This window comes from Pectinophora gossypiella, chromosome 8 (assembly GCF_024362695.1).
Source record: "Pectinophora gossypiella chromosome 8, ilPecGoss1.1, whole genome shotgun sequence".
Lineage (NCBI taxonomy): Eukaryota > Metazoa > Arthropoda > Insecta > Lepidoptera > Gelechiidae > Pectinophora > Pectinophora gossypiella.
This window is the reverse complement of record NC_065411.1, coordinates 15,269,722-15,297,194: the sequence shown is the minus strand read 5'-3', so window position 1 is coordinate 15,297,194 and position 27,473 is coordinate 15,269,722. Positions and strand designations below refer to the sequence as shown.

At 38.7% G+C, this 27,473-nt stretch overlaps 2 protein-coding genes and 1 long non-coding RNA gene across 3 annotated transcripts in view; all 3 read right to left on the bottom strand.

The window, feature by feature from the left end:
• LOC126369305 (uncharacterized) overlaps window positions 1–27,473 on the bottom strand; it is a 50,169-nt gene that overhangs the window by 4,155 nt on the left and 18,541 nt on the right. The window lies entirely within an intron of this gene.
• Window positions 7,963–10,436, bottom strand: LOC126369258 (phospholipase A1 2-like). The gene is made up of 2 exons (XM_050013611.1): window positions 10,289–10,436; window positions 7,963–9,067 (listed from the first exon to the last, which is right to left on the bottom strand). Exons 1-2 carry the CDS (start codon window positions 10,383–10,385, stop codon window positions 8,178–8,180), a joined length of 987 nt encoding a protein of 328 aa, XP_049869568.1. The 5' UTR covers window positions 10,386–10,436; the 3' UTR covers window positions 7,963–8,177.
• Window positions 13,710–19,440, bottom strand: LOC126369257 (phospholipase A1-like). Its single transcript, XM_050013610.1, has 2 exons — window positions 19,280–19,440; window positions 13,710–14,804 (listed from the first exon to the last, which is right to left on the bottom strand). The coding sequence occupies exons 1-2, from the start codon at window positions 19,374–19,376 to the stop codon at window positions 13,900–13,902; spliced, it is 1,002 nt and encodes a 333-aa protein (XP_049869567.1). The 5' UTR covers window positions 19,377–19,440; the 3' UTR covers window positions 13,710–13,899.

Genomic DNA, 27,473 nt, shown 5'->3' with positions numbered 1-27,473 from the left:
AAACACAACCCTGCTTTCTCATACAATTTTCTTAGTCATTTTGTGTTTTGATGTTTAGTAAAAAGTAACTGATTTGACTAGTTGGAAACTACTGCTACTAGATAAGACGATAAAAGATCTGTTATCCATGAAATTAGAAGTTTAAACGAAGAAAGAACTTAACAACTCCGTCGGAAACGCCGATTGGAAAGTCCTTCATTATGGAATAGATAAAGCCAATAGTTTGACAATTTAGCGAATATTCCTGCTTCGCGCACCGACAGCATTCCATTCCGCTCGAATCGTAACTTAGTTTATCAATCCGTTAACACTTACTAACTTCCCGCCAATAACTTACCATGCCCAAAACGGGCCTCGAATCGGCAATTATCTTGGATCGCGATTAACAGCGAGCCTCCAGTGCCGAGTGCCGAGGTGCCGAGAAGTCAATTAAAAACTTTTGTCGCTGCCCGGTGATTAAGCTGACTTAATTAAAGAGTTTCTGAACGCCTTTTTAAGGAGGATAAGGAAACTAGGCGGTTCAGTCGCTCTCTTGTTATTTACGCTTAGAAATTGCTCCCGTAGTTTTGTAAAGAAACTAAAAAAAAGAAATGCGTTCAGCTGATTACTTATCAGCTCGGGCATTTTGTGTCTGTCAGAAATCAGAATCATTTATTCAACGTAATTATCATGGATAAACTTGTTGAAGGTCAATGTAACATTTTTGAATTTACGTCGTTTCGCAAGGTGTTATGGCTGAGGAGAAGAAATGACAAGAAACTGCAACAGCAACACATCTTTTAAATCAATGAGGGTACATTACAAGTAATTTAATAACCAGAGGAACACATTCAATACCAGACATTTTTATCATTTAGGTAATCATTAAATAATAAGTTAAGTAAAAATCTGTTAAAATTAAAACTAAGAAGTGTATTGCTCGATAGCTGTAGCTGTAAGTAATATATTATTTGTATTAACAATTACTTTCGGTAGGTAAATTAAGATATAAACATATGAGCGCTACTCGCCATCAAACTTCATAAGTTTGGCGGGGATGATTTGTAAATCTACCGTTTAAGTTTTTCATTTAAATAAATTAAAAAAAAAATAATGTTATAATAAGCTTTTTTACATTAAGTAAGTAAGTCTGTTATAGTCCTGTTCGAAAAACGCGTGATTTACATCATACAAATTCAATTCCCGGTTCGGTCTGTAATATGGCAGACTTATTGCCATTAACCGGGCACAAATCCTGGAAACCCCGTGATATCAATAAAGTCAATTCTACATTTTACCCGACTGTGGCGAATTAAAAAGGGGGTCATGTGTTTGACCGCTGTGTATTTGACTTTGAATTCATGACGTGCTTTCCAGGATTTGTATCCAGTTAATGGAGATAGGTGGGCGTGAGCCGTGATGCTATTGATATTACGTTATCTCATTTTCTAATTTCATCCTTAATGAACTTACATCCCACACATACATAAGTTCACAACTATATCCCAATGGGTTATTCAGAGTACATCCATCGCAAGATGAACTAAGTACCCACACCTCACAGAGCTTTCTGTTAAACCAACGTCATAGGAGAGCCGTATGTATGACATAGGTTATAATGACTTTTTGACATATTTCTACAAAGAGAATCAGGTCCAAATTATGATGGTAGGGAGTACTATTTCATACGAGTTTATTGACATTAGTTACAAACTGAAGTATGCAAGCGTTCCCTAGATAATAGGTATTTTCAAAACGTCAAGCCAGCGGGATCAAAGAACTGCCTTTATAACTTTGGAACCGTTGAAGTACTAATTTCGGTTTTTTCAAGGGGTGAGTACTATTTCGGTACTATTTTTTGGCGTTTGAATCAAAGCGAAAGACCTTGTCGTTAACTCTCGCCAAATTTCCCTCACCGTCAAGCTAGCAAGTGCAATAAAACATGGCTATAAATCCAGAACCGTGATTTTTTTTACAACAGGTACTATTTTTTTCAATAAGAGTAGTATTTTTTGGTATGGTAAAATTATTTTTTCGTGCCCATTTTTTTTTTGAGGCCGCTAGCTTGACGCACACGCCGTATCGCCGTCTATAATGCTCGAGGCAACTGTGATAGTGAAAAGTGAATTTTCTTACTTTAACAAATCGTGTATAACATTGCTGCAGGACTTGGCCTCGTCGGAGAGACTTACTAAGGCCTTCCTTCTTGCTTTTAATGATTCTAAGTCTATGGAAAGTACCCCATACACATAGGTTTTGATTCCCCTACTATGTATTTTTTATTTTTTTGCCGTGACTTATTGTAGATTTGCCGCAGATGGTATTCCGCTTAGGGACGGTACTGAAAAGTATCGGCGTCCGAAGGACGTAATATACGATCCCGACGACCCGATTACTCTAGCCATAAAGGCAGCCAATCAGCTCGCGACACCAAACACTTCAGGTCCCCGATACCGACCCCGCCGGCGTGGTCGACGATTTCCCTTATTCAGCGCTTATCGCTATCGACCCACTAGGGTCGATTAATTCTTTCAAATATTTTTCCTCAGACGACGCCCTGAGCCGAGGTTCGCGCCCAACGGGGCACCCTCAGGCCTGTTGTCTTAAACGTTGTACCGGGTGAGAGCCTTCAGCGCTCCCCATTTGTCCGGCCAAGTAGTTAATGCCATCTGCGGCAAATCTACAATAAGTAAAAAAAAAAGAAAAAAAGCCGCAGATGGCATTCACTACTTGGCCGGAAGGGTGGCTTGGAAGGTTCGTAGGGGACGAAACGAAATGTACAAAAAAAGACTAAAAATGGCCGTATCTTTGGTGTGAACCTTATTTTTTTACAGCTTCTTTTTTTTTACATCTTATTTATTTATTTCAAGGGACATAAGCATTAAAGATAACTCATTGGTGCAAGTCCGCCACTGGGGTTCGAAAGTTCGAGAAGCAAGCTGGAGTACCGCAGGACCAAAGTGACTACAACCTATCCTTGAAGAATCGTTTAAAAAATCTTTTGTACAACAGTTGTTCCCATTTAGAAAAAAGGTCGTTGGTATTGACTTGGGTTTGAAATATGGAGATTCTCTGCCAACTGAGGAATGTAATTACTTGGCCGGGACTACCAGCTGCCCCAGTTGGCTGAATTACTTCATAGACAACTGATATACAGGACTAGGTATGTGTTTTTTTTATAAAGCCGTGTATTTTTTCAAATCAAATCAAATCGGAACTAAAATTTCAACAATCAGACATAACACATGAATACAGTACAATTTGGGCGGCCTTATTGCTCTAGAGTAATTTCTTCTAGGCAACCACCAAAAGGAAACAAACATTTACAACTTGGATGCGGGATGGTGCAACAAAAAATAAATACCTAAAAGTAAAACTAAAGATCGCTCTTAGCGATAAGGCCGCCTTTGCCCACCTTAGAATAAGTTTATCCTGTAAATGTTTTAATTAAAGCACATAATAACGGGTTCTTACCGCGTTTAAATGGGGATATGAGACTCCCGATATTTCGACACTGTTGCAAGTGCCATGATCACGGGATGACTGAAAATTATGGATCTACGTACCTACTCCACTCCAATCTCATCAGTCATCCCGTGATCATGGCACTTGCAACAGTGTCGAAATATCGGGAGTCTCATATCCCCATTTAAACGCGGTAAGAACCCGTTATTATGTGCTTTAATTATGATAATAACCGCGTAAACTTAAAACAATGTGTAGGTAAATGTTTTGTGAATTTGTGTGCAATAAAGTGTTATTATTATTATTATTAAAGTTAATATAATAAATACTCTATACTATACGTACATATTATTTTTTCCCTTCCACCTATTACGTTGGTCTTGCAGAAAGCGCGGTGAGGTGTGGGTACTTAGTTCATCTTGCGATGGATGTACCTACTGACTACCCCAATTGGAATATACTTAGTCGTGAGCTTACGTTATATATTTTTACTTTTACCCATGATTTATTTTATTTACCATCCTGTGTATGATACACATTAATTGCCAAATGTGAAATACTTCATCATCATCAATTTAAGAGCAACGCTCTTGTCGGTTTAACATTTTCCATGCCAGTCTATCAAAGGCCAATTCCTTGACTTCCCTATAAGACACGACGTTAACCTTTTCTTTAATCTGTTCCATGTAAGCTCTTTTTGGTCTTCCCCTTCCTCTCTTTCCTTTTCGCTTTCCTTCTATGATGTTTTGATAAATTCGTCCTGTCTTATTAGGTGTCCAATCATCTTGCCTCTTCTGTCCTCAATAATTCTCAGTATTTGTCTTTTTTCTCACTATTTGTTTTTTTTTGTGAAATACATTGACCAAATTGGAGATGTCCCTAGAAAAGGTTTAGTACGATCTACTCTGAACCGGCGTGCGTGTATTTAGAGATTGATTCTTATTGATTCTTACCCCGGTGGGAAATAGGCGTGAGTTTATGTATGTATATATGTATGTGAAAATTAAATAACAAAAAACAAATATGAAAACGAAAAAGATGAAGGAAAGGAAGAATCCTGACCACTTGCGCTGTCCCTATATACCTGACTAGCTTTTGCCCGCGACTTCGACCGCGTGGCGTGTCATAAAAGAGAGATCTTCTAGCATCTAACTTAAGCGGTTTCGATTTTTCATACTAAAGGATTTTCCCGCTAATTCCCGTTCCCGTGGGAATTTCGGGAATTCCTTTCTTAGTGCACCTCTACGGTACCTAAGTTACGTCCCTTACAAATTTCAAGTGCCTATGTTTAGCCGTTTAGGCTGTGCGTTGTTATTTCAGTCAGTCAGTTTCTCCTTTTATATATTTAGATAATAGACCAGCTTAAAGAAAAAAGGGAAATACTCATCATGAACACTCATAATCATTGGGGATATTCGGGGTATCATAGTTATTCAGGCGCTTATTGCTTTTTTAGATGAATCGCTTCGATGTGGTGTTTTAACCGCCCTGGTGGGTTACAATAGCCACATTGAAGCAATTCACCTAAGCAATGTTGCAATTTGATATTTGCGCATATACAAGCAAGTGTGCAATGCAAACAAATGTCAAATAGCAATAATGCTTTCTTAGATGATTTGCTTCAATGTGGCCTTTTTAACCGCCCTGTTCTTGTTTGTGTGATTTTGAAGAGTTTTTGTGTTGTATTGAATTTTCAATCCAGGTTTCGCGGATTATTTTTAATACAAAGTGCTATACATATTAGTCAATCAGGAATCACACACATGACCGAGTTTGTCTGTCTGTAGTCTTTCAAAGTAAACCAAAGAACATTTTCTTTTAATCTTTCATTTTGTTTGATCTTTGAAGTTCGCTTGGTCGCTGTGGTGTCTATTCTAACGTTGGTCTATTTTAGCATCCAGTACATACTAACAAGATGTAAATGAGAGTCATTGGGTGTTAATTCGATTGTTTTTTGTTGAATTTAAAACGACCGTTGCAAGTAGAGTATTTGTAGGTTTTTTTTTACGTGACTTATTGTACATTTGCCGCAGATGGCATTAACTACTTGGGCGGACAAATGGGGAGCGCTGAAGGTACCCGGTTAAATCGTTGTAGGCTTCTCAGAAGGAGAGTGCCTTCGAGCCCCGGTACCCGGTACCGGTACCCGACTTGCACTAATGAATTCATAATATATCTCAAGTGCAGTTTTCACTAACACAGTTGGTTCGGCCATCACAGACGGTAATTAAAAATTAAGTTTCGCACACACACAAAGATACGGCCTTTTTTAGCCTTATTTTCGTACATATTGTAGGGGAATCAAAACCTATGTGTATAGGGTACTTTCCATAGACTTAGAATCATGAAATTTGGCAAGAAGAAGGCCTTAGTACGTCTCTCCGACGAGGCTAAGTCCTGTAGCGATGTATACGCGGTTTGTTAAAGAAAGAAAATTCACTTTTCACTAACACAGTTGGCTCGACCATTATAGACGGCGATACGGCTCACCTATCACGTTGGTGTAGCGGAAAGCTCGGTGAGGTGTAGTGCTTAGTTCATCTTGCGATGGATGTAAGCACCTCTGACTATCCCAACTGGGATATACTTAGTCATGAACATAAACAGCCTATATACGTCCCACTGCTGGGCACAGGCCTCCCCTCAATCAACCGGAGGGGGTATGGAGCATAATCTACCACGCTGCTCCAATGCTGGTTGGTGGAGGTGTTTTTACGGCTAATAGCCGGGACCAACGGCCTAACGTGCCCTCCGAAGCGGGATACTTAGTCATGAATATTCTTTTTTTTTATTAATTTAATAATTATAAGTATTCTTTTATTGGTAAATCAAATATTCTCTTTTGCACATATACACACGAAACATTTTGAAACATACACAGGAAATCATCATCATCATTATCAGCCGTACGACGCCCACTGCTGGGCAAAGGCCACCCCCAAGAATCTCCACAGGAAATATTACAGCACAATTGGCGGCCTGATTTTTCTACAGCAATTTCTTCCAGGCGACCACTAGTGTATCAGCAGTGACTGTTCTCTTAGTCTGTACGAAATACGTGGCTTTCATGTTTTCCTTATTTGAGATAAGTATTAAACTAAGTACATTTTGAAATATAAGGAAGATAATTCAACGTGATCTTAAGGAAAATGTAGGTAGGTACGTAGATGTGTAATCATTGATATTGTTTAGCCTCATGGGGAATCACAGTAGGACATTTATAAGGAAAAAATCACTCGCTTGATAACCTTCTTGTCCTTATTGTAAGTAGAATAACAGCCCGAAGTGTTTTTTTAGATGTGACTTGTAGATTTACCTCAAATGGCATTCATTATAATTATCACGTGCTCAACTGTGAAGAACAACATCGTGAGGAGACCCATATACCCGAGAAATGCATTTCAGAGGCATGTGACTTGTAGATTTACCTCAAATGGCATTCATTATTTACGTAGCTTGAGGTCTTCTTACATAAATTTGAGTTTAAAGCATTAATTTTATGTGAAAAAGTAGTTAGTCAATCCGCACTGGGCCCGCGTGATGGTTTAAGGCCCGATCTCCCTATCCATCCATAGGGAAGGCCCGTGCCCCAGCAGTGGGGACGTTAATGGGCTGATGATGATGATGAAGTAGTTAGTTGTTGTTGTTTGTAAGGTCGCAGGTTCGAATCCCGCACGGGCCTAAATATACATATGATTTTCGTAATCGTTTTTCGAATTCTTGTTTGGATCATAAATAATTATCACGTGCTCAGCGGTGAAGGAAAACATCGTAAGGGGGTCCCCTTATATTCCCGAGAAATGCGTTTCAAAGGCATGTGAGATGTGACCTAACCTGTATTGGACTGGTTTTCTCTTCGCGGGTTGGAAATTCAGACAGGCAGTCCCTTCTGTAAAAAACCGGACCTGTCAAATCTTCAGGTTAGTAAGCGGACCCTGTGAAAACGGGATAACGCTAGAGAGATGATGAAGATGAAATAGTTGTATAATGTCTACTGGCCAGTCTAGCCATTTGATTGGCCTCTGGAGATCTGTCTACCAGATCACCAGATAGATTGTTCACGCCCCTGTATGTTCTATTGAAAAACAAGATGAAATCGGTCCAAGCTATCAGTTACGTAAGAATGTAGTTACATGAGCCATGTCAGGGGCTTTTGGCGGCTCAATAGTAACCCTGACACCAGGGTTGATGAGGTCGATAATTTGTCTCATTTTCCACACGTGATTTCTCCACTTATTGAAAATCAGTTTTACTGAATCGCTCGAAATATTTTGAAAGATTTGACTTTACGTACATTGACCAAATTGGAGATGTCCTTAGAAGAAGTTCAGTAAGATCTACTCTGAACGGCGTGCGTGTATGTGATTGAATGATTGATGCATGTGGAGGAAACCAGAGAAGTAGGTATGTCTGGATCGAAGCAAATGGAATTCCATAGTATCTGCTCACCCCGGTGGAAAATAGGCGTGAGTTTATGTATGTATATATGTATTTGACTTTACGAAATCGTAAGTTAAATACGAGGTACCGTGCTCGTGGTTCTTACGTTGTAATAAAATAAATTATTATACATAATCAGTTTATGTATCACACAAATACAATTGGAGCAACGATTAGCCAATTAACATCCGCATCCTACCCAAGACCTTCCGTAATTGCCCTTGACTCGTCGACCTCACTTCACTCTTTATCCACAAGTGTGGGAATCCATTACACACTTTATCCACAATTTATCACATAAGTCCATAAGTTTCCGTCGAGACATAAAACACTCCTGTCGCGTTCCCAGGATTCGAATAACCAGCTATCGTCATCTGGTTTGCAGAGCATTTACCAGCGGAAAACAGGTCGTAGGAATCACAAGCCCAGGCCAAATACCAAGATGGCTGATGAACAGTCTTAGCCCAATACTCCACGCACATATTATGGCTGCATTTGTCAGCGCCTGACTCGTTAAAGCCAAGGCAAGGAGGTTGCTTACTAGCTCTGTTGATGAAGAAATCGGTATCAGCTAGAACACTTTCGGTTCCCAAACCCCCTGAACTGCAGTGGTAGACTTCAACGTACTCGGCAACTCCAGATCTGACCTGATCGTCGATTAGACTATTGGAGAAATAAGGTCCTGCTGGATCCAAAGCGGTGATCCTCCAGATCTTTTCCGAGGTTTCTTTGGTGTATTCTGTTCCAGCAAATCCAAGCATCTGACTGCCGAGATCGTGACCAACAGCGTGAATGTTCTTTGAAGGATATCCTTTCTTCCTGAATCCTGCAAGGAGTTTCCCCAGTGCTGTACCAATGTAGTAGGAGTAAAAGACGGATCGATCGTAATTCTGTATCTTTCCATCTCTAGCGTTGGTGTATTCTGAATGGTCGATGATAATCAGGTATGTATTCTTTACGTCACTGAAAGTCTGTCTTATGAGCTCTTCGTTCTTCTTCCTAATGTGGGACTTGTATCCTAGGACGAAGAAGATGAGTTTCCTAGTGACATCCAAGTTGTAATTTGTGAAGATCCCATTGACAGCCGAGTCTATCTGGTAGGTGATATTGAAGTTGTTTTGGAAGTCGTAGAAGAATACTTGGACTTTGCTCACGTCGAGGTCCAGGGTACGATTGTGGTCACCTGGGAAGTAATAATGATTTGATTAACTGTAGATAACGCTAATAGCACCTATACTATTATTTTATGGATGTGGTGAACCATACTATCAACAATAACCATCAACATCTAGTAGTTTGTTAAGTAGGTAGTACCAACGAGAACTAGTTTGTCTTCGTTTTGTCAAGCGATTTATCATATCTGCGCTAAATGTAACAATAACACGACGTCAATTTTATCATGGTGGACTCATATATAGTAATTTGTACGTCACGAATGAGTTTGTAAATATTGTCAATAAATCAACCATACTTATGCCTTCTCCATAGGGAATCTTTAGCAAGATGATTTTCCTTCGTTCAAACTTGTAATTTCATGGATAACAGACATTATGCATCTTTTATCTTTGTTTTCGGCTATAAATGCTGATCCTTGTTTTTACACCCAGGCACAACACAAGTTCCACCCATTATTATTCTGATCAAAATAAAGAGAAGCAATGTAGAGAAGCAACATAATAATTAATTTGCACAAATTCTAATTTTCAACTTCCGACCCTAGAGCTGGCAGTTATTATTTATAGCTTTTTATTCTTATTTTAAATTTTGTTTTTAATAATGTGTGTGTTGTTACAATTGTAGTTGAATGGAATGTATTTGTTTATGTATTTTTAATTTATACAAGATTAAATGAGTTATTACATTCATTTTACAGTTCATTTTGACCGTAAGACTAAACACATTCGGTTTTGAATTTAGTTTGTGTTTAAAACAACACAATTAATGTAAACACCGTTCGGATGTTGGTGTTCGTTGGTTGGTTGTTGAAAAACCACTTTAAACTAGTTACAATACAACAGTTAACCTTTGAAATAAAAAAAAAAGTGTGACGGTAATAATACCTACTTATCTAAGTAGGTGGGTAATTAATCTCGAAGTATTTCGGCACTTTATTTTGAAATAATCTATTAAATTCGTACACCATAATTGCACATAACACCTAAAGAATGGTAATAAATAGGTACTCACGTAATATCTAGATTTTAGCCTGATATATTTTTGTGTATAATTTAATTAACCGCTTACCTATGTTTAATTTTGAGAAATAAATTTTGTTAAATATATTGTATAAATGTGTCCAAGTTCTGTTTGTATGCCATAAACACACATATCTTATCTATGGACTGTAGTCTGAAAATAAATGATTTTTTTTTTATAAATAATTGGTAAATAAGCCTCAACTCACATGTAATCCAATCCGAATAAAGCAACCTCCGGTACTCACTGCCAGATATTTTACTGACCGACACAACACACAACAACAAACAAAGTAGCAGCTTCATGTTGAAAATCTTACACGTCCGCCCTCGACGGTGGTCGGGTGATAAATGTGGACAAATTAGATAGATAGATAGATAAATGATTTATTTGGTCTACAGACACACATGCATACAATACAAATCAACAACAATACACACCACATACAAAATGTTTAACACACGCCAGGTATGTATGTGTGCTGCAGCAGTGCAAAACGGTCATAGCTAATTATTGTTGCCGATCGATAGGCTACTATCGATTAATAATCGATAGTCTATCGATAGCATGGCGATAGCAAGACTATCGATAGTATCGATACTATCGATGGCTCAGAATGTGATAATACTATCGATTGAGAGCAATACTAACGATACTATCGATAGTATTGTTGTTCGAAAATAACAAACTATCGATACTATCGATACTTTCGATTGTTTCAGCCTATCGATAGTTTACCAATTTGCAATAGTATTGATTACAATTTTAAGTTAAAATTAATTTGTATGGTTTAGTTCAATTGGTTTCTTTTCGTGACAACTCCTTCAGTATAAGCATTAATTTGTACAAGGTAAACTACTTTATTCTTGTTATTTATAAAAGTCTTTAAAATAAGGTGTACGTGAACATGCAACTTTGTCCATAAAAAAAAAAATGATTTAGTGGTTGGTATGGTAGTAAGAAAATCCAGTTATACATACACTCTAACCTTTAAAAAAATTGGCCTTCGTGGGCCAGTGGTTGAGCGTTGGGCTCACGACCCGGAGGTCCTGGTTTCGAATCCCGGTGGGGACATATCACAAAAATCACTTTGTGATCCCTAGTTTGGTTAGAACATGATAGGATCACCTGATTGTCCTAAAAGTAAGATGATCCGTGCTTCGGAAGGCACGTTAAGCCGTTGGGCCCGGTTACTACTTACCGTAAGTAAGTAGTCGTTACATGAGCCATGTCAGGGGCCTTTGGCGGCACAATAATAACCCTGGCACCAGGGTTGATGAGGTTGGTAATCCACCCCACAACCCACACGATAGAAGAAGATCTTTAAAAGCCATTTCAAAATGCTTTCTCTCTTTTTTCTTAACGGTAGTAGTATCACAGGTCGGTACGGTAGTAACATAAAAAAAAAACTAATATCTAAGTTACGGTCGTCGTTTAATTACATTGCTGTTTTATCATACCCAATACTATTGCAAAATTACATACTATCGATAGCCTAAAATAATCGATAGTATCGATACTATTGATAGTAGTCTTAGCAACCTAAGAACATCAATAGTAGCATATCGATATTATTTATAACTGCCACTTTACCCATTTTTAACCGACCGCGGCGAAGGAAAAAGAAGGGGTTATGTGTTTGACCGCTATCTATGTATGCACGTCTGTTCCAACCTAACTTCTAAACCACCTGTCAGAATTGAACAAAAGAGGTGTCACTAGAAGCGTCTTGATTATATGATGGTTATAGGCTATGTGACGTCGACGAAGACGCTAAATTCAATGTGGTTTTCTCACTAGAAAACATAACGTGAAGACGAAAAAAAAAATTATTCCAATGTGTGTTGGGTATTAAATGAAAGGGCTCAATTTGGACATTTCAAATATGTACATATTACTAGCCTTTATTTACGGGTACTCGATAATTACATTAAATGATAATAGGTATGTATCACTGCTCAGTTTTGGATAGGCCTTTTCTCCAAATCTTGCATAAAACACGTATCGGAAGCATTTTTTCTTAATAAATCATCATCATCATCATCAATTTAAGAGGCACGCTCTTGTCGGTGCAGCATTTTCCATGCTACTTTTTTTAGGAAAAATAGGGCAGTAGTTTCCCTCTTGCCTTCCGCTCCGCAGTACTGTGTCTGACGCGAGTGGGATGGCGCCCAGAGTAGTCTATTACAAAGCCATACTAGGACTCCTGTCCTCCGCCTCTGAATAGTACTGACAGTTACTGCTGCCCTCTGTCAGGTTCCAGGATCTTAATTTATAAGATTTCAAAATAAAGTAAATAAAAACATAGTAAGTTTAAACTAAAAGCCGACTACGGAAAACTGACGCTCTAAACCAGTGGTTCCTAATTTAAAATAATTATAACCACACTAATTCGAACGAATATATTATTATGTTTGTTATGTGAGTAAGAAAATGCACGTTTAGGTAACTAGTAAAGTAATATATAAATCTCGGAGTTAACTAGTGTGAAGGTTGAAATTGCTTTGCATTCGCAAGTTTGACAATATTAGGTTCGGTTTCACTCAACATGCATCTCATGTCATGCTCAACATTCAGACGGTTTCTGGATTTTGTTTTTAATGTAACAAGAGTTATGATACTATTTCGTGCCATCCCGTTTTACCCCCCTAGAATCTCCGTTTTATCCCTGAGGGGGTAATTACCCCCAGGTTAGGAACCACTGCTCTAAAAGCTATGAAACAAGAAGATAGGTATATTTCTCTGAAATTCTTCCTATTCCTATTCGTAATGAACAAGACTTACGTGTAAGAGTTAATACGGTAGTACGAGAAATATCAGCAATAAGTTTGAGAACATTAAAGAGATCATTTTTAAAAAGATGCCGTTTGTGTATATCGCAGAGAGGGGCGCAATTTGAGCACTTTTTAAAATAAAAAATTTAATTTTCAAATCAGTTTTTTTTTATTTCTATACAATTTCTAAGGGTAAAAATGACTTACCGGCTTGCAGAAATGTTGAAAAATTTTACTCATAATCAAAATACTTACTTAATAACAATTAACTTAAAATAAGGAAAGTTGTAATTTTGGTGAAAAAGTCCCTTTCTAAAGATAAAATTGCAAAAAAACTTGTTAGAGTCCAAATTCGCCAAGTATTTTACCATATTAGAATTTGCATTAATTGTGCAATCTTTTGAAATGGTTGACCACTGAAGTTCAATACATTTTTTTTCACCACTGCAGGTCAAGAGTTGAACGAAAAAAAAAATCTCAAGGAAAATAAATGAAAAAGAAAATTTATAATGCGACAACCCTAATATTTAACCACGTATTTTAATAGGTTTTATAAAACAACTATTCACAAGTGTTCATAAAAAAAATAAAAAAAAATATTCAAATTTGGGGAAATGGCGGCGTAAAAACCGACCCAAGGTGTCGATTTCTCGAAATTTCCTTCAAGGTCAAATATCTCGAAAACTATTAGATTTTTACTAAGGCTAAATTTTAATTTTCTTGATGCTTATTACCTAAGCAATCAGACCCTTAAATATGATGCGGTCATTATGGGACACCCTGTATATATTTGACTTTAAGTTAAATACGAGGTACCGTGCTGGTAAATCTTACGTTTTAATAAAATACTTAAATCATAATCAGTTTTTTCGAACACTGCGAACAACTTGCGGTAATCACAAACACAATTGGAGCAACGATTAGCCAATTAACATTCGCATCCTACGCATGGCCTTTCGTTATTGCCCTTGACTCGTCGACCTCACTTCACGAAGTTCACGGCTGATTCATTCCGGAATCCATTACACACTTTATCCATAATTTATCACAGAAGTCCATAAGTTTCTGTCGACACATAAAACACTCCTGTCGCATTCCCAGGATTCGAATAACCAGCTATCGTCATCTGGTTTGCAGAGCATTTACCAGCGGAAAACAGGTCGTAGGAATCACAAGCCCAGGCCAAATACCAAGATGGTTGATGAACAGTCTTAGCCCAATACTCCACGCACTTCTTATGGCTGCATTTGTCAGCGCCTGACTCGCCAAAGCCAGGAATAAGGCCTTGGTGGCAAGGAGGTTGCTTCCTGCCTCTGTTGATGAAGAAATCGGTATCAGCTAGAACGCTTTCGGTTCCCAAACCCCCTGAACTGCAGTGGTAGACTTCAACGTACTCGGCAACTCCAGATCTGACCTGATCGTCGATTAGACTGTTGGAGAAACAAGGTCCTGCTGGATCCAAAGCGGTGATCCTCCAGATCTTTTCCGAGGTTTCTTTGGTGTATTCTGTTCCAGCAAATCCAAGCATCTGACTGCCGAGACTGTGACCAACAGCGTGAATGTTCTTTGAAGGGTATCCTTTCTTCCTGAATCCTGCAAGCAGTTTCCCCAGTGCTGTACCAATGTAGTAGGAGTAAAATACGGATCGTTCGTAACTCTGTATCTTTCCACCTCTAGCGTTGGTGTATGCTGAATGGTCGATGATAATCAGGTATGTATTCTTTACGTCACTGAAGGTCTGTCTTATGAGCTCTTCGGTCTTCTTGCTAATGTGGGACTTGTATCCTGGGACGAAGAAGATGAGTTTCCTTGTGACATCCAAGTTGTAATTTGTGAAGATGCCATTGACAGCCGAGTCTATCTGGTAGGTGATGTTGAAGTTGTTTTGGAAGTCGTAGAAGAATACTTGGACTTCGCTCACGTCGAGGTCCAGAGTGCGATTGTGGTCACCTGGAAAGAAATAACAATTTGATTAGCTGTAGATAAAGCTAGTAGCACCTAGCTTTTATGAATGTGGTGAAACATACTATCAACAATAACCATACTATCAAAATAATAGTAGTAACGACCTCCGTGGTCCAGTGCTTGAGCGTTGGGCTTACGACCCGAAGGCCCTGGGTTCGATTTCCGGTGGGGACATATCACAAAAATTACTATGTGGTCTTTAGTTTTCTTACGACATTACATGCTGTTCACCTGATTGTCCGAAAGTAAGATGATCCGTGCTTCGAAAAACACGTTAAGCCATTGGTCCCGGTTACTACTTACTGATGTAAGTAAGCAGTCGTTACATGAGCCTTGTCACGGACCTTTGGCGGCTCATTAGAAACCCTGACACCAGGGTTGATGAGGTTGGTACGTTGGTACTCCACCTCACAACCCACACGATAGAAGAACATAATAGTTTATTAAGTAAGTAGTATCAACGAGAACTACTTTGCTTTTTTTATTTTGTCAAGCGATTTATCATATCTGCGCTAATGGTAACAATGACATTTGTTGTTGACATTTTTTTTGACGTGACTTATTGTAGATTTGCCGCAGATGGCATTAATTACTTGGCCGGACAAATGGGGAGCGCTGAAGGCTCTCACCCGGTACAACGTTTAAGACAACAGGCCTGAGGGTGCCCAGTTGGGCGCGGACCTCGGCTCAGGGCGTCGTCTGAGAGGAAAAATATTTTAAAGAATTAATCGACCCTAGTGGGTCGATAGCGATAAGCGCTGAATGAGGGAAATCGTTGACCACGCCGGCGGGGTCGGTATCGGGTATCGCGTATCGGGTCCTGAAGTGTTTGGTGTCGCGAGCTGATTGGCTGCCTCTAAGGCCATCACGGTGGACCCCCTTATAGTAATTTGTACGTTACGAAAGAGTTTGTAAATATTGTCCATAAATCAGCCATAGTTATGCCTTCTCCATAGGGAATCTTTAGCAAGATGATTTACGTTACAGTTTATAATACAGAAGGCACTTTTTAACGTAATATGCCACGTTTGTAATGAGGCACTTTCCAGGCTACGTTGAATATAGATGGCGCTGTAAAGATCTTCCTTTTTTTTTCTCCCTGTTTAGTGTGGTTTACAATAAAAATGTTACACTGGGAGACAGGAGCCCAAACTAGGTAGACCCTGTGTCATGGGACTCCTGGTATCCACCTCTCAGATCATGGTGCAAATGTGATTTAATGTTATGTATTTGTTTAACCTTGTCATTTCATGGATTACAGACATTATGCATCTTTTATCTTTGTTTTCGGCTATAAATGCTGATCCTTGTTATTACACCCAGGCACAACACAAGTTCTACCCATTATTATTCTGATCAAAATTAAGAGAAGCCGTGTAGAGAAGCAACATAATTCTATACATAATGAGATCCAAATATCAAGCAACAATTATTATGTTTGTATATGCTTCAGCATGTTATTCTTGAATAATTATGTACGGTCACGAGCATTAATATGTATACACTTTGGTACCATGCCACATTAACTTTTTTGACAAATTGAACCGTAAGTCTCACTAAATGTCAAATATGTTAGTGCGACAGAGTCCTAAAGTGGGTACATTATATTGCTCATGACTGTACTCGAGTAACCAGAACATAGGTAATTATCACGTTTAATCTCAACAGCTTCGTCTATATTACTTTTTGGGGAACGTAGCTTGGAAAGAAAGACCCTCATTAAGATTATTTTATTTAGAATAGAATATAAAATGATGCTATTTCCTGTAAATACCATCTAATTTTATTTTAAGTTATATCTGTCATTTTCTTATCCGCCGAAAAGGAAAGGGACGGGTAATCGACAAGCATAAAATTTATGGAACACACGTCAATTTTAAGCACAAATCTAAAGCAACCGTCTAAAAATTTTACATAATAACCCGACACAGTTAGTAGACAGCACGTCAAACGGATTGCATACCAGTGACGTACCTTTTTGATTCGCTCGGGTTATTCATTCATTTACTCATTCTTCCTAAAATTAAGAGCTGTGAATCATCCGTCCCTTTCCTTTTCGACGGATATGAAACTGACGGATATAACTTTATATAAAATTAGGCGGTGTCTGCAGGAATCGAAGCCATTGTTTATTATGGTTAAGATAATAACATCACATAAAGAAAATCACAAAACAATTACAAAAAGCATAGAGGATGTTCATTAGAATGATCATAAGGTGGTGGTAGACGTCCTGATATAAAAGGGTCTCGCTCAGCACAAGTCGCGACGTGAACCATGACGCTGGTATTATATGGACCCTGTTATTTTATGTTAAAGACTGAATAGATAAGTCATTACCATGGGTTCCTAAGCAATATTCAGAATCTTTGCCACACGTATTCAAGAAAAATCTAATAAGTAATCTAATAAGTGTGAATAAATGACATGGTATCTATGTAGGTACCTACGTAATAATTGTAAGTAGTTAACTAAAGTAGGTAACAACTACACGCTCTCGTGGACACAGCCTTCCTTTGTTGACTAGAAATAGTTACAATGGTTGTTTGTTAGTATAATAAATGTATAATAAAAATCTTATGTACCAATACGGCTGCCAACAGACAATCGTACCGTTAGCCTAACTTCTGGAGGTCTTCTGGAGTCGATAATAACTGCAGGTAGTCTACTACACGACTGCAACCGACCGCTTGACATTGAAGATACGACTACATATAGTCAATATTGACAGCACACTGCGTGTAGTCTGTGTGTAGTTGAAGTAAAGAGTAAGTATTCACTGTTAATATCGGGTACTTACACACGACTGCAGCCGCACGTGTTAAGTTGAAGTCACGACTACATACAGTGAATATCGACAGCACACGGCTGCAGCCGCCTGTGTGAAGTTGAAGTAACGACTACGCCCCGTTAATATCGTCTACACACGACTGCAGCCGCACGTGTTAAGTTGAAGTCACGACTACATACAGTGAATATCGACAGCACACGGCTGCAGCCGCCTGTGTGAAGTTGAAGTAACGACTACGCCTCGTTAATATCGTCTATACACGACTGCAGCTGCACGTGTGAAGTTGAAGTCACTACCTACTGCATGCAGTCTAACGTACAACTGCATGTGGTTAAATAGTGCAGTCCGTCTGATAGCACCCTTATGATCATTAAATAACAATAATTGTCAGTAACTGTCAGTACTATTCAAAGGCAGAGAACAGGAGTCCTAGTACGGCTTTGAAATAGACTACTCTGGGCGCCATCCCACACGCGTCAGACAGAGTACTCCGGGGCGGAAAGCCAGAGAGGAACCACTGCCCTATTTTCCCTAAAAAAGTAGCATGGAGAATGCTACACCGACAAGAGTGTGGCTCTTAAATAAGTGATAATGAATAATAATCTTTTTCTATCGTGTGGGTTGTGAGGTGGATTACTAACCCCATTAACCCTGGTATCAGGGTTACTATAGATCCGCCAAAAAGGCCCCTGACGTGACTCTTGTAACGACTACGTACTTACATCAGTAAGTAGTAACCGGGACCAACGGCTTAACGTGCCTTCCGAAGCACGGATCGTCTTACTTTCGGACAATCAGGTGATCAGCCTGTAATGTCCTAACCAAACTAGAAATCACAAAGTAATTTTTGTGATATGCCCCTACCGGGATTCGAACCCGGGTACTCCGGATCGTGAGTCCATCGCTCAACCACTGGACCACGGAGGTCGTTAAGACGCATGGTAAGTCACCTAAAGTATGTTCCTGTCACAAGCAACACATTATAATTTGTACAATGCATGGTACTTAACAGCAAAACACTGTTTATTTGTGCAAATTAGAATTTGTGCGAATTAGAATTTGTGCAAATTAAGATTGTGCGATGCCTGTACTATGTACCTATCTCACTTCAATTAATTTTACAGTTCGTTTTGACCGTTAGACTAAATACGCAATCGGTTTTGAATTTAGTTTGTGTTTAAAACAACACAATTAATGTAAATACCGTTCGGATGTTGGTGTTCGTTGGTTGGTTGTTGAAAAACCACTTTAAACTAGTTACAATACAACAGTTAACCTTTGAAATAAAAAAAAGTGTCACGGTAATAATACCTACTTATCTAAGTAAGTGGGTAATTAATCTCGAAGTATTTCGGCACTTTATTTATTAAATAAAATACAAAATTCCTACACTATAAATAACTTTGCACATAACACCTAAAGAGTGGTTGCATTACTTTGTATGATTAGAAATAGGTACTTACGTAATATCTAGATTTTAGCCTGATATATTTTTGTGTATAATTTAATTATCCGCTTACCTATGTTTAATTTGGAGAAATATGATTTACTTACCTACCTAAGTAGAGAGAATTCTGTAGATAGTTATAATGTTGTATAAATGTGTCCAAGTTCTGTTTGTATGCCATAAAAGTATATTTCATTGGTAAATAAAAAAATCTCAACTCACATGTAATCCAATCCGAATAAAGCAATGTCCGGAACGCACCGCCAGATATTTTAGTGACCGATACACTACACAACAACAAACAAAGTAGCAGCTTCATGTTGATAACCTTACACGTCTGCCCTCGACCGTGGTCGGGTGATAAATGTGGACGAATCACTCGATGACCGCAAAATCGGTCGGTGTACTTGCGCGTGCGACGGTGCGCACAATGTATTCAACTTTGGGTGTTTATTTAATAGATAGCTTCTTTTTTTGGACTTACCAATGTGTTTGACTGAGTAATAACTAATAAACGAATTACTTATTATCGAATTTTTAGAGATTTCCATTTCATTTCCTGAAATGATATTAATCATTGTTTTAAAACCAGCGCGCTCATCTGTTCCAAACAAATGGTTGTTTGGACAAGTAGTGAGTCACATTCGTGACAAACTGATAATCAAATCAAATCAAATCAAATATACTTTATTGCACACAACATACAAAACAAATTAACACAGATGATGATAGATACAGTACAATCTGGCGGCCTTATTGATAATATGATAATATAATAATTTATAATTTTGTTAACTGTTTCCTAATTTATTTGTTTAATTCATCATTTTCAATGTTACTGTATAATATTGTAACTTATAACTTGTTTAACTTAAGCAGTTATAATAAAGCTAGCTTATGCCCGCGGCTTCGCTCGCGTTAAATTCGGGGTAACACAGTTCCCTTTTCCTGATGTACAATTTAGCTTCCTACCTTGAAAACTGCGGAATGCTCCATACAAACTTCCACCCCCCATTTTAGGGAAGTGGGGGTTTAGAAAGAGACAAAATATAGTCTATGTCACTCTCCGTTCCTTCAACTATCTCCGCTTAAAAGATCACGTCAATTCGTCGCTCCGTTTTGCCGTGAAAGACGGACAAACAGATAGACACATACACACTTTCCCATATATAATATTAGTATGGATGTTTGAAGTTAAACTACTTATAGTTCGTTTCTTGTTTTGTACGAACAATGAGGTAATACAATTGTGTAGGTAGTGCTATTGTTCCGATGTCCTATTGCAATAGATTAGCTTTATAACTGCCACTTTACGCATTTTTACCCGACTGCGGTGAAGGAAAAAGGAGGGTAATGTGTTTGACCGCTGTGTATGTAGCGGAAAATTCCACTTGATATTAACTCAGAATCATGGTCTGAATCATTCCTCAGTATTCGTTACGATGTCACTAACGCATACTAAGCTAAGCTATACTAATACAGGGTGTTAGTGACATCGTAACGGATAGCTTAGTATATTATACTATTCTAGCTTTTCCATATAAAAATAGAAAATTTTCGTTATGACATTTCGTAAAATATATCTCATTTGACTAGGGTGCAATCATCATCATCACCAGCCCATTAACGTCCCCGCTGCTGGGGCACGGGCCTTCCCTATGGATGGATAGGGAGAACGGGCCTTAAACCACCACGCGGGCCCAGTGCGGATTGGTGGTTATTAACGACTGCTAATGCAGCCGGGACCAACGGCTTAACGTGCCTTCCGAAGCACGGAGGAGCTCGAGATGAAAACTTTTTTTTGTGGTCACCCATCCTATGACCGGCCTTTGCGAAAGTTGCTTAACTTCAACAATCGCAGACAGAGCGCGTTTACTGCTGCGCCACCGAGCTCCTCAATTTGCAATATAGCCTACTTATTATCTATTTAGGATCTACTTAGGATCCAATTGTTGCGGAGAGACTCACGTTTCAGTACATTCGGTTGTATCAAAGGAATGTTTAAGGACCAAAACATCACAAGGGTCTGAAAACTCCGAAACCGCAACAAATGTTTCTCAAGTGAAATATAAGCGAATACGAAAGTCGATAATGAAAAAGTATCAACTTGTGCAAACCAGGTTTGCGGTTTCGTCTGCGAGGCGCGCAAAAGCGAGTTGCCCCTACTCTTGACTGTAGAGTAAATTATTTATTACAAAAAGTCAGACAGACTAGCACATATCATAGAGTAAATAATAATAGGTACAGTCATGAGCAATATAATGTACCCACTTTAGGACTCTGTCGCACTAACATATTTGACATTTAGTGAGACTTACAGTTCAATTTGTCAAAAATGTTAATGTGACATGGTACCAAAGTGTATACATATTAATGCTCGTGACCGTAGGTATAAAACGGTAACGCTCCGCCTCACCCCCTTTGGGTCTTACTCTAGTCTTAAATGACCTAAAGACAAGAAGCGACCTGAAATAGTATGATTTAGCTAAACTTGACGATAGTATACAATAAAGAGTTGATATTACCGTTCACCAACTTACTTGACTTTTCAAAATAGCAATAAACTTCGTTATCAGAATAGTAAAATCCTTGGCTAGGTACTTATTAGCGTAAGTTTTTCATAACACTAATTCAGTCGTAAATTACTGTGTTGACATAACATTATGTTATGTTATCCAAGGTGGTGAACGGTAATATTAACTCTATATTATGTACTACCGTCAAGTTCACATACTAAATATTTATGCCACCGAATTTCGACCGATAAAGAGGGAAAACATCGACCAACACGCCGGGGTCGGTATCGGGGTCCTGAAGTAGCTGATCGCAGGCTGATTGGCTGTATGACTTCAGTGAAAAATTATGATTTGTGGCTTAAGATGTGGGTACCCGTTCGGGTTACAAGTTTGAGGTGCCCTTATCTGGAATTACGTAGACAAGGGCACCTTAAAAGTACAACTAGATAGAATAGGGCTAACTTTCCAGGACAGTTTAAGGCTAAAATAAATTGTAGAGGCGTCTCGTCTGCCTAGTTTAAAAGTTTTATTACATTTGCACGCTGTGAATTTTAAAATCTGCTAGCATTTAAGTATTCAGACGTTGTTCTGTGATCCGAAGCTATGCTATGGGTTACGTGCCATCTAGAGCCCTTAACACGTTCAAGGACAGTACTACGTCTATGGGCGTGATCTCGATACTTTGTTTTTTCCTGGTTTTTTTTCTCTATCTAATCTAATATTCCCAAAGTGGGAAGATTCCCTGAAACAGCAAATCACTGCACACAACCCACACGAAAGAAGTCCAGCACTGACTCTAGCTTGAAGATTCATTATCCCATTTTTCACAGGGTCCGCTTATTTAACCTGAAGATTTGACAGGTCCGGTTTTTTACAGAAGCGACTGCCTGTCTAACCTTCCCACTCTCGAAGGGAAAACCAGCCCAATACAGGTTTGGTCACATACCTCTGAAAATGCATTTCTCGGGAATGTGGGTTTCCTCACGATGTTTTCCTTCACCGTTGAGCACGTGATAACCATTTATGATCCCACCGACAACAAATCGACAACCATTGGTTTAGGTCTGTGCTGGATTCGAACCTGCGACCTCAAAGTGAGAGTTTGAGGAGAAACATCAATAAAATTAAACCCGGTCGAGTTCCAGGAGTAGCAGCTGTTCCCCATCACATTAGCGGGGTGCGGATCGACCTCATTAGTGGAGCCCAACTCAAATTGAACGAACAAACGGCCATTCTAACTTCACCAGCTTTTAAATTAGTTCTTTTCCAAAACCTGTTCGTTCCATTGATAGATGTTTTCGACGATTTTATTGGAGTGCCAACAAAGTAAGATTAATGAGCTTGCTGGTAGGTACATAACAATAAAAAAAAACTTTATTTACTCTAGTAACAAGACGCATTGCTGATAGTAACAATATACTTAACACAAAGCTTTACGTACGTCATCTTGTGATGGATGTATTCATCATCATCATCATCAATTTAAGAGCCACGCTCTTGTCGGTGTAGCATTTTCCATTCGAGTCTATCAAAGGCCAATTCCTTGACTTCCCTATAAGACACGACGTTAACCTTTTCTTTAATCTGTTCCATGTAAGCTGATGCATGTGTTGATGGATGTATTACTTACTCCAATTATGTTGTTAAATAGCTTTTGCCCGCGGATTCGCTCGCGTTAAATTCGGGGTAACACGGATCCCATTTTGCTAATGTACCAATTTTTAGCTTCCTACCTTGAAGATTGCGAAAAGTCCCATATAAAATTTGACCCCCTCTTTGAACTGTGGGGGCAAATTTCCAAAACAAAAAACGATGCTCGATTTTTTTTGTTACTCACAAATAGTCCGCATACCAATTTTTAGCTTCTCCACCCCCCCATTTTAAGTAAGCGGGGGGTTAGATAGAGACGAAATAGCCTATGTCTCTCTCCATCCCTTGAACTATCTCCTCACTACAAACGAACAGACACACACATACTTTCCCATTTATAATATTAGCATAGAAGTATAGATGTAGGTTATATGATAATAATATTATTATAAATACGTATTCCTAAAATACTCGGAAACTAAAATAACTTTTATCTTCATCGTAACAATATTTTTTCTCCCAACTCCCAAACATTGAGTGGAACAAAAACATAGTATTCTTCAAACATTTATTTTTATCAAAGACGACGCGACAGAGGCCTGAAAATTCACATTCACATTTCCATATCACTTCGTAGCATGAGATATGGGGCCAATTTCTGTGTCACAGTAAAGACATTCGAAATAAGAACGGATGGGGGTCATAATTCAACGGTGACGAAATCCATGGTGTGAGGAAGAAATATCGCCATGGGACTCGGTATATCCCGGTTCTTAGATTTCCTGAAGGATAGGGGGATAAACTGAGGCCGTGCACTGCATTAAATCAAATGTAGTGAGGATAAGGAATATTTGCGAATTCCTTCTGAGGAAGGAAAGTAAATACCTACTTAGGTACATCAATGTGTACGATTGTCTTCTCATACATGCCTAATGTGCACAGTAATGATGATGCTGTTATACCTGTCATTTTCTTTTATACCTGTCACTTTCTTATTCGCCGAAACGGAAAAGAACAGGTAATCGACAGGCATAAAATTTATGGAAAACACGTCAGTCTTAGGCAGAAACTTAAGCAACCCTCTTAAAATTGTACATAGGCCAATAACCCGACAGAATTAAGTTGACAGCAGATGCCTATTTTATTCGCCCGGGTTATTCATTCATTTTAAAATTAACAACTGTCAATAATCCGTCCTTTTCCTTTTCGGTGGATAAGAAAATGACAGGTATAACTTAAAATAAAATTAGGAGGTGTTTGCAGGAATGGGGGTAACATTTCTAATGCGAACGGCTAAGATCTGGCATTGTCTGTCCGCCAATCTGTTTCCTGGTAAGTATAAGGCAAGAGTGAATAGGCACTTTCTAGGTAAGCATGTCTATCACATCATCGCGTATCATCAGGTGAGATTGTGGTCAGTCATGATGAGCAATATCATGTACCCACTTTAAAACCCTGTCGTACTATTATATTTGACATTTAATGAGACTTACGATTTAATTTGACAAAAAAGTTAATGTGACATGGTTTCAAAGTGTATCATATTAGTACTCGTACTGAAATGGGAGCGGTAAAATAATATAGAACACGTTCAGATGCTTGTCTTCTCAGGCATGTCGTAAAATCCGACAGAGGGTTTGTGTCATTACTAACATTATAGACAACTGTTATGGGCGACAGGCTGATCCCTTGTCATCATAAGGTTCATCACATCACTGAAAACCAGCGTCATAGTCTAGGCTATGGCATTATGCTGAGGTGGAACCGTTTCGGCATACATTCATAACTGTATTATTTTATGTTAATTATGTTAAAACAATAAGTATGTCGAATAAATATTTTTTCTTTCTTTCTTTCATCATTATCCATCAAATGCGACTTCGTATCAACAATTGGCTGCAAGATGACTTATGACACAGAATATAATAATGATACCTATTATACAAGTAGTACTTAGTTCTAATTACTTATACTTATTTTTATACTTTTTCCATTTGAAATAAAATTTATTTGTAGAAAAAAATGTTAAAAAACATTTCGGCGAATTAAAAAATGATAGGCATAACTTGAAATACAATTAGGAGGTGTCAGCTGGAATCAGCACTTGTATCAGTTAGAGTATGTTCTAGAAAATAGGTACTAATTCCTTGGTATACCTACCACCAACCTACACCCCCCCCCACTACCACTACTTATGAAAAATTCTTATAATTAAATTCTATATTCGAGTAAAATGTTCTCTGAAGCCACCACGGCATCCCTGATCCTCTTCCACCAGCTTACAAATTATTACAATACTAAACGGACAAGTGTTTGGCGCCTGTCCATTAAGCTTGGCAACGTTTAAGCGCCTTATCAGAATAACATAGCAATCTCAAGAGCGAGCAGATTGGCTAATTTGTTGCAGCAGGCGCTATAATTTCACGGTGCTCGCCTCAGACCATATTTCTCCGGCGTTCATTTGTAACTCCGAACGGGTTAAGATCCTCAGCACCATTGTTTATGCAAATTGTGTATTGGATTTGTGAAAATAAATTACGGTTCCAGCTAGCTCTTGTATTTGTCTGTTACAACCGAATAAACAACATACAGGTTACAACATGACTCTTTCTATCAAACAACAGATACGTTTTTCTTATTTGTTTCTAAGTGCGTTAAAATAGGCGCATTTCTAAATATAAGGAGTGGAATTTTCTGCCGTCTTCTGTATTTCCGAATGCATATAATATAAGCACCCGGGTTGCTTTTAAGGTCAGAGTGAAGAGGCACCTTCTGGGCGAGCTCGCTCCATCTTAGGCCTCGTCAATGCCTTCGGGTCTGGGCCAAGAGCAAAACCATCAAAGGTAAAAAAAAGTCTTGTAAGGTATACCTATATCTTTAAATGCGAAGGTAAATCTGTCTGTTACCTATTCACGCTTAAACTACTGAACCGAATTAGATAAGATTTCGTATAATAGTTTGAGAATAAGGGAAAAACATAGTTATCTAGGAAATCGTCCTCTAAGTCGGTGAAAAGGGAATGGTAACAATATGCCGCGCGATAACCAAAATCAAAGACAAATTCTCGGGTGGAAAGCTAAAAGGTATATACTTATTTATTATTAAACTTATGATATTGCTCGGGATTGTAAATACCATGGTAAGTATACTTCATCATCATCAATTTAAGAGCCACGCATTTGCGTGCAAAGGTAACATGCGTGGTAACATGCGTGAAAAGGTAACAGAGTGAGTGTGTATCGTGTTCCGTGCTGCGGAGGGCACGTTAAGCCATTGGTTTGGGCTATTAGCCATTAAAACACTTCCACCAACCCGCAGTAACAATGACTTTTTTTTTTGACGTGACTTATTGTAGATTTGCCGCAGATGGCATTAAATACTTGGCCGGACAAATGGGGAGCGCTGAAGGCTCTCACCCGGTACAACGTTTAAGACAACAGGCCTGAGGGCGCCCAGTTGGGCGCGAACCTCGGCTCAGGGCGTCGTCTGAGAGGAAAAATATATGAAAGAATTAATCGACCCTAGTGGGTCGATAGCGATAAGCGCTGAATGAGGGAAATCGTCGACCACGCCGGCGGGGTCGGTATCGGGGTCCGAGTAACAATGACAAACAATAAAAAAGAATATGGCTAAAAATAATGTAAGTACAATTAATACGTGTTACTTAGCAAAAATGTATATAACTAAAGCGACCACCAGGGTACGTGTTAATTAGCCAAAATGTATCTAAAGCGACATGAAGAGCTATCATGCTCAACGTGATAAAATTGTCGATCGATGCAATAAATTTTGGCGAAATCGACAAGTTTGTTTTATCTCTAACATGCGTGTCACGTGACTTTGTTCGCATTTTGACAGAACTACATGACTTATTCGGGTTCACATTATTAGCACCAATCAACAAAACGACGATTATATTATAATAGCTTTTGCCCACGACTTCGTCCGCGTGGCGTGTTATAAAAGAGATCTTTTTCATACAAAATTATTTTCCCGCTAATTCCCGTTCCTGTGGGAATGTCGGGAATTCCTTTCTTAGTGCACCTCTACGGTACCTAAGCTACGTCCCTTCCAAATTGCAAGTGCCTACGTTTAGCCGTTTAGGCTGTGCGTTGATATGTCAGTCAGTCAGTTTCTCCTTTTATATATTTAGATAGATTATCGTGTTTTTGGGGAACGCCGATTGGAAAGTCCTGATACATTATTGCACTAAAATAAAAGAAAATAGTTACATAAGGTACCAATGTTACGTATTATCCTCCGTGGTCTAGTGGATAGAGCGTTAGGCTCACGAACTGGAGGTTTGGCTT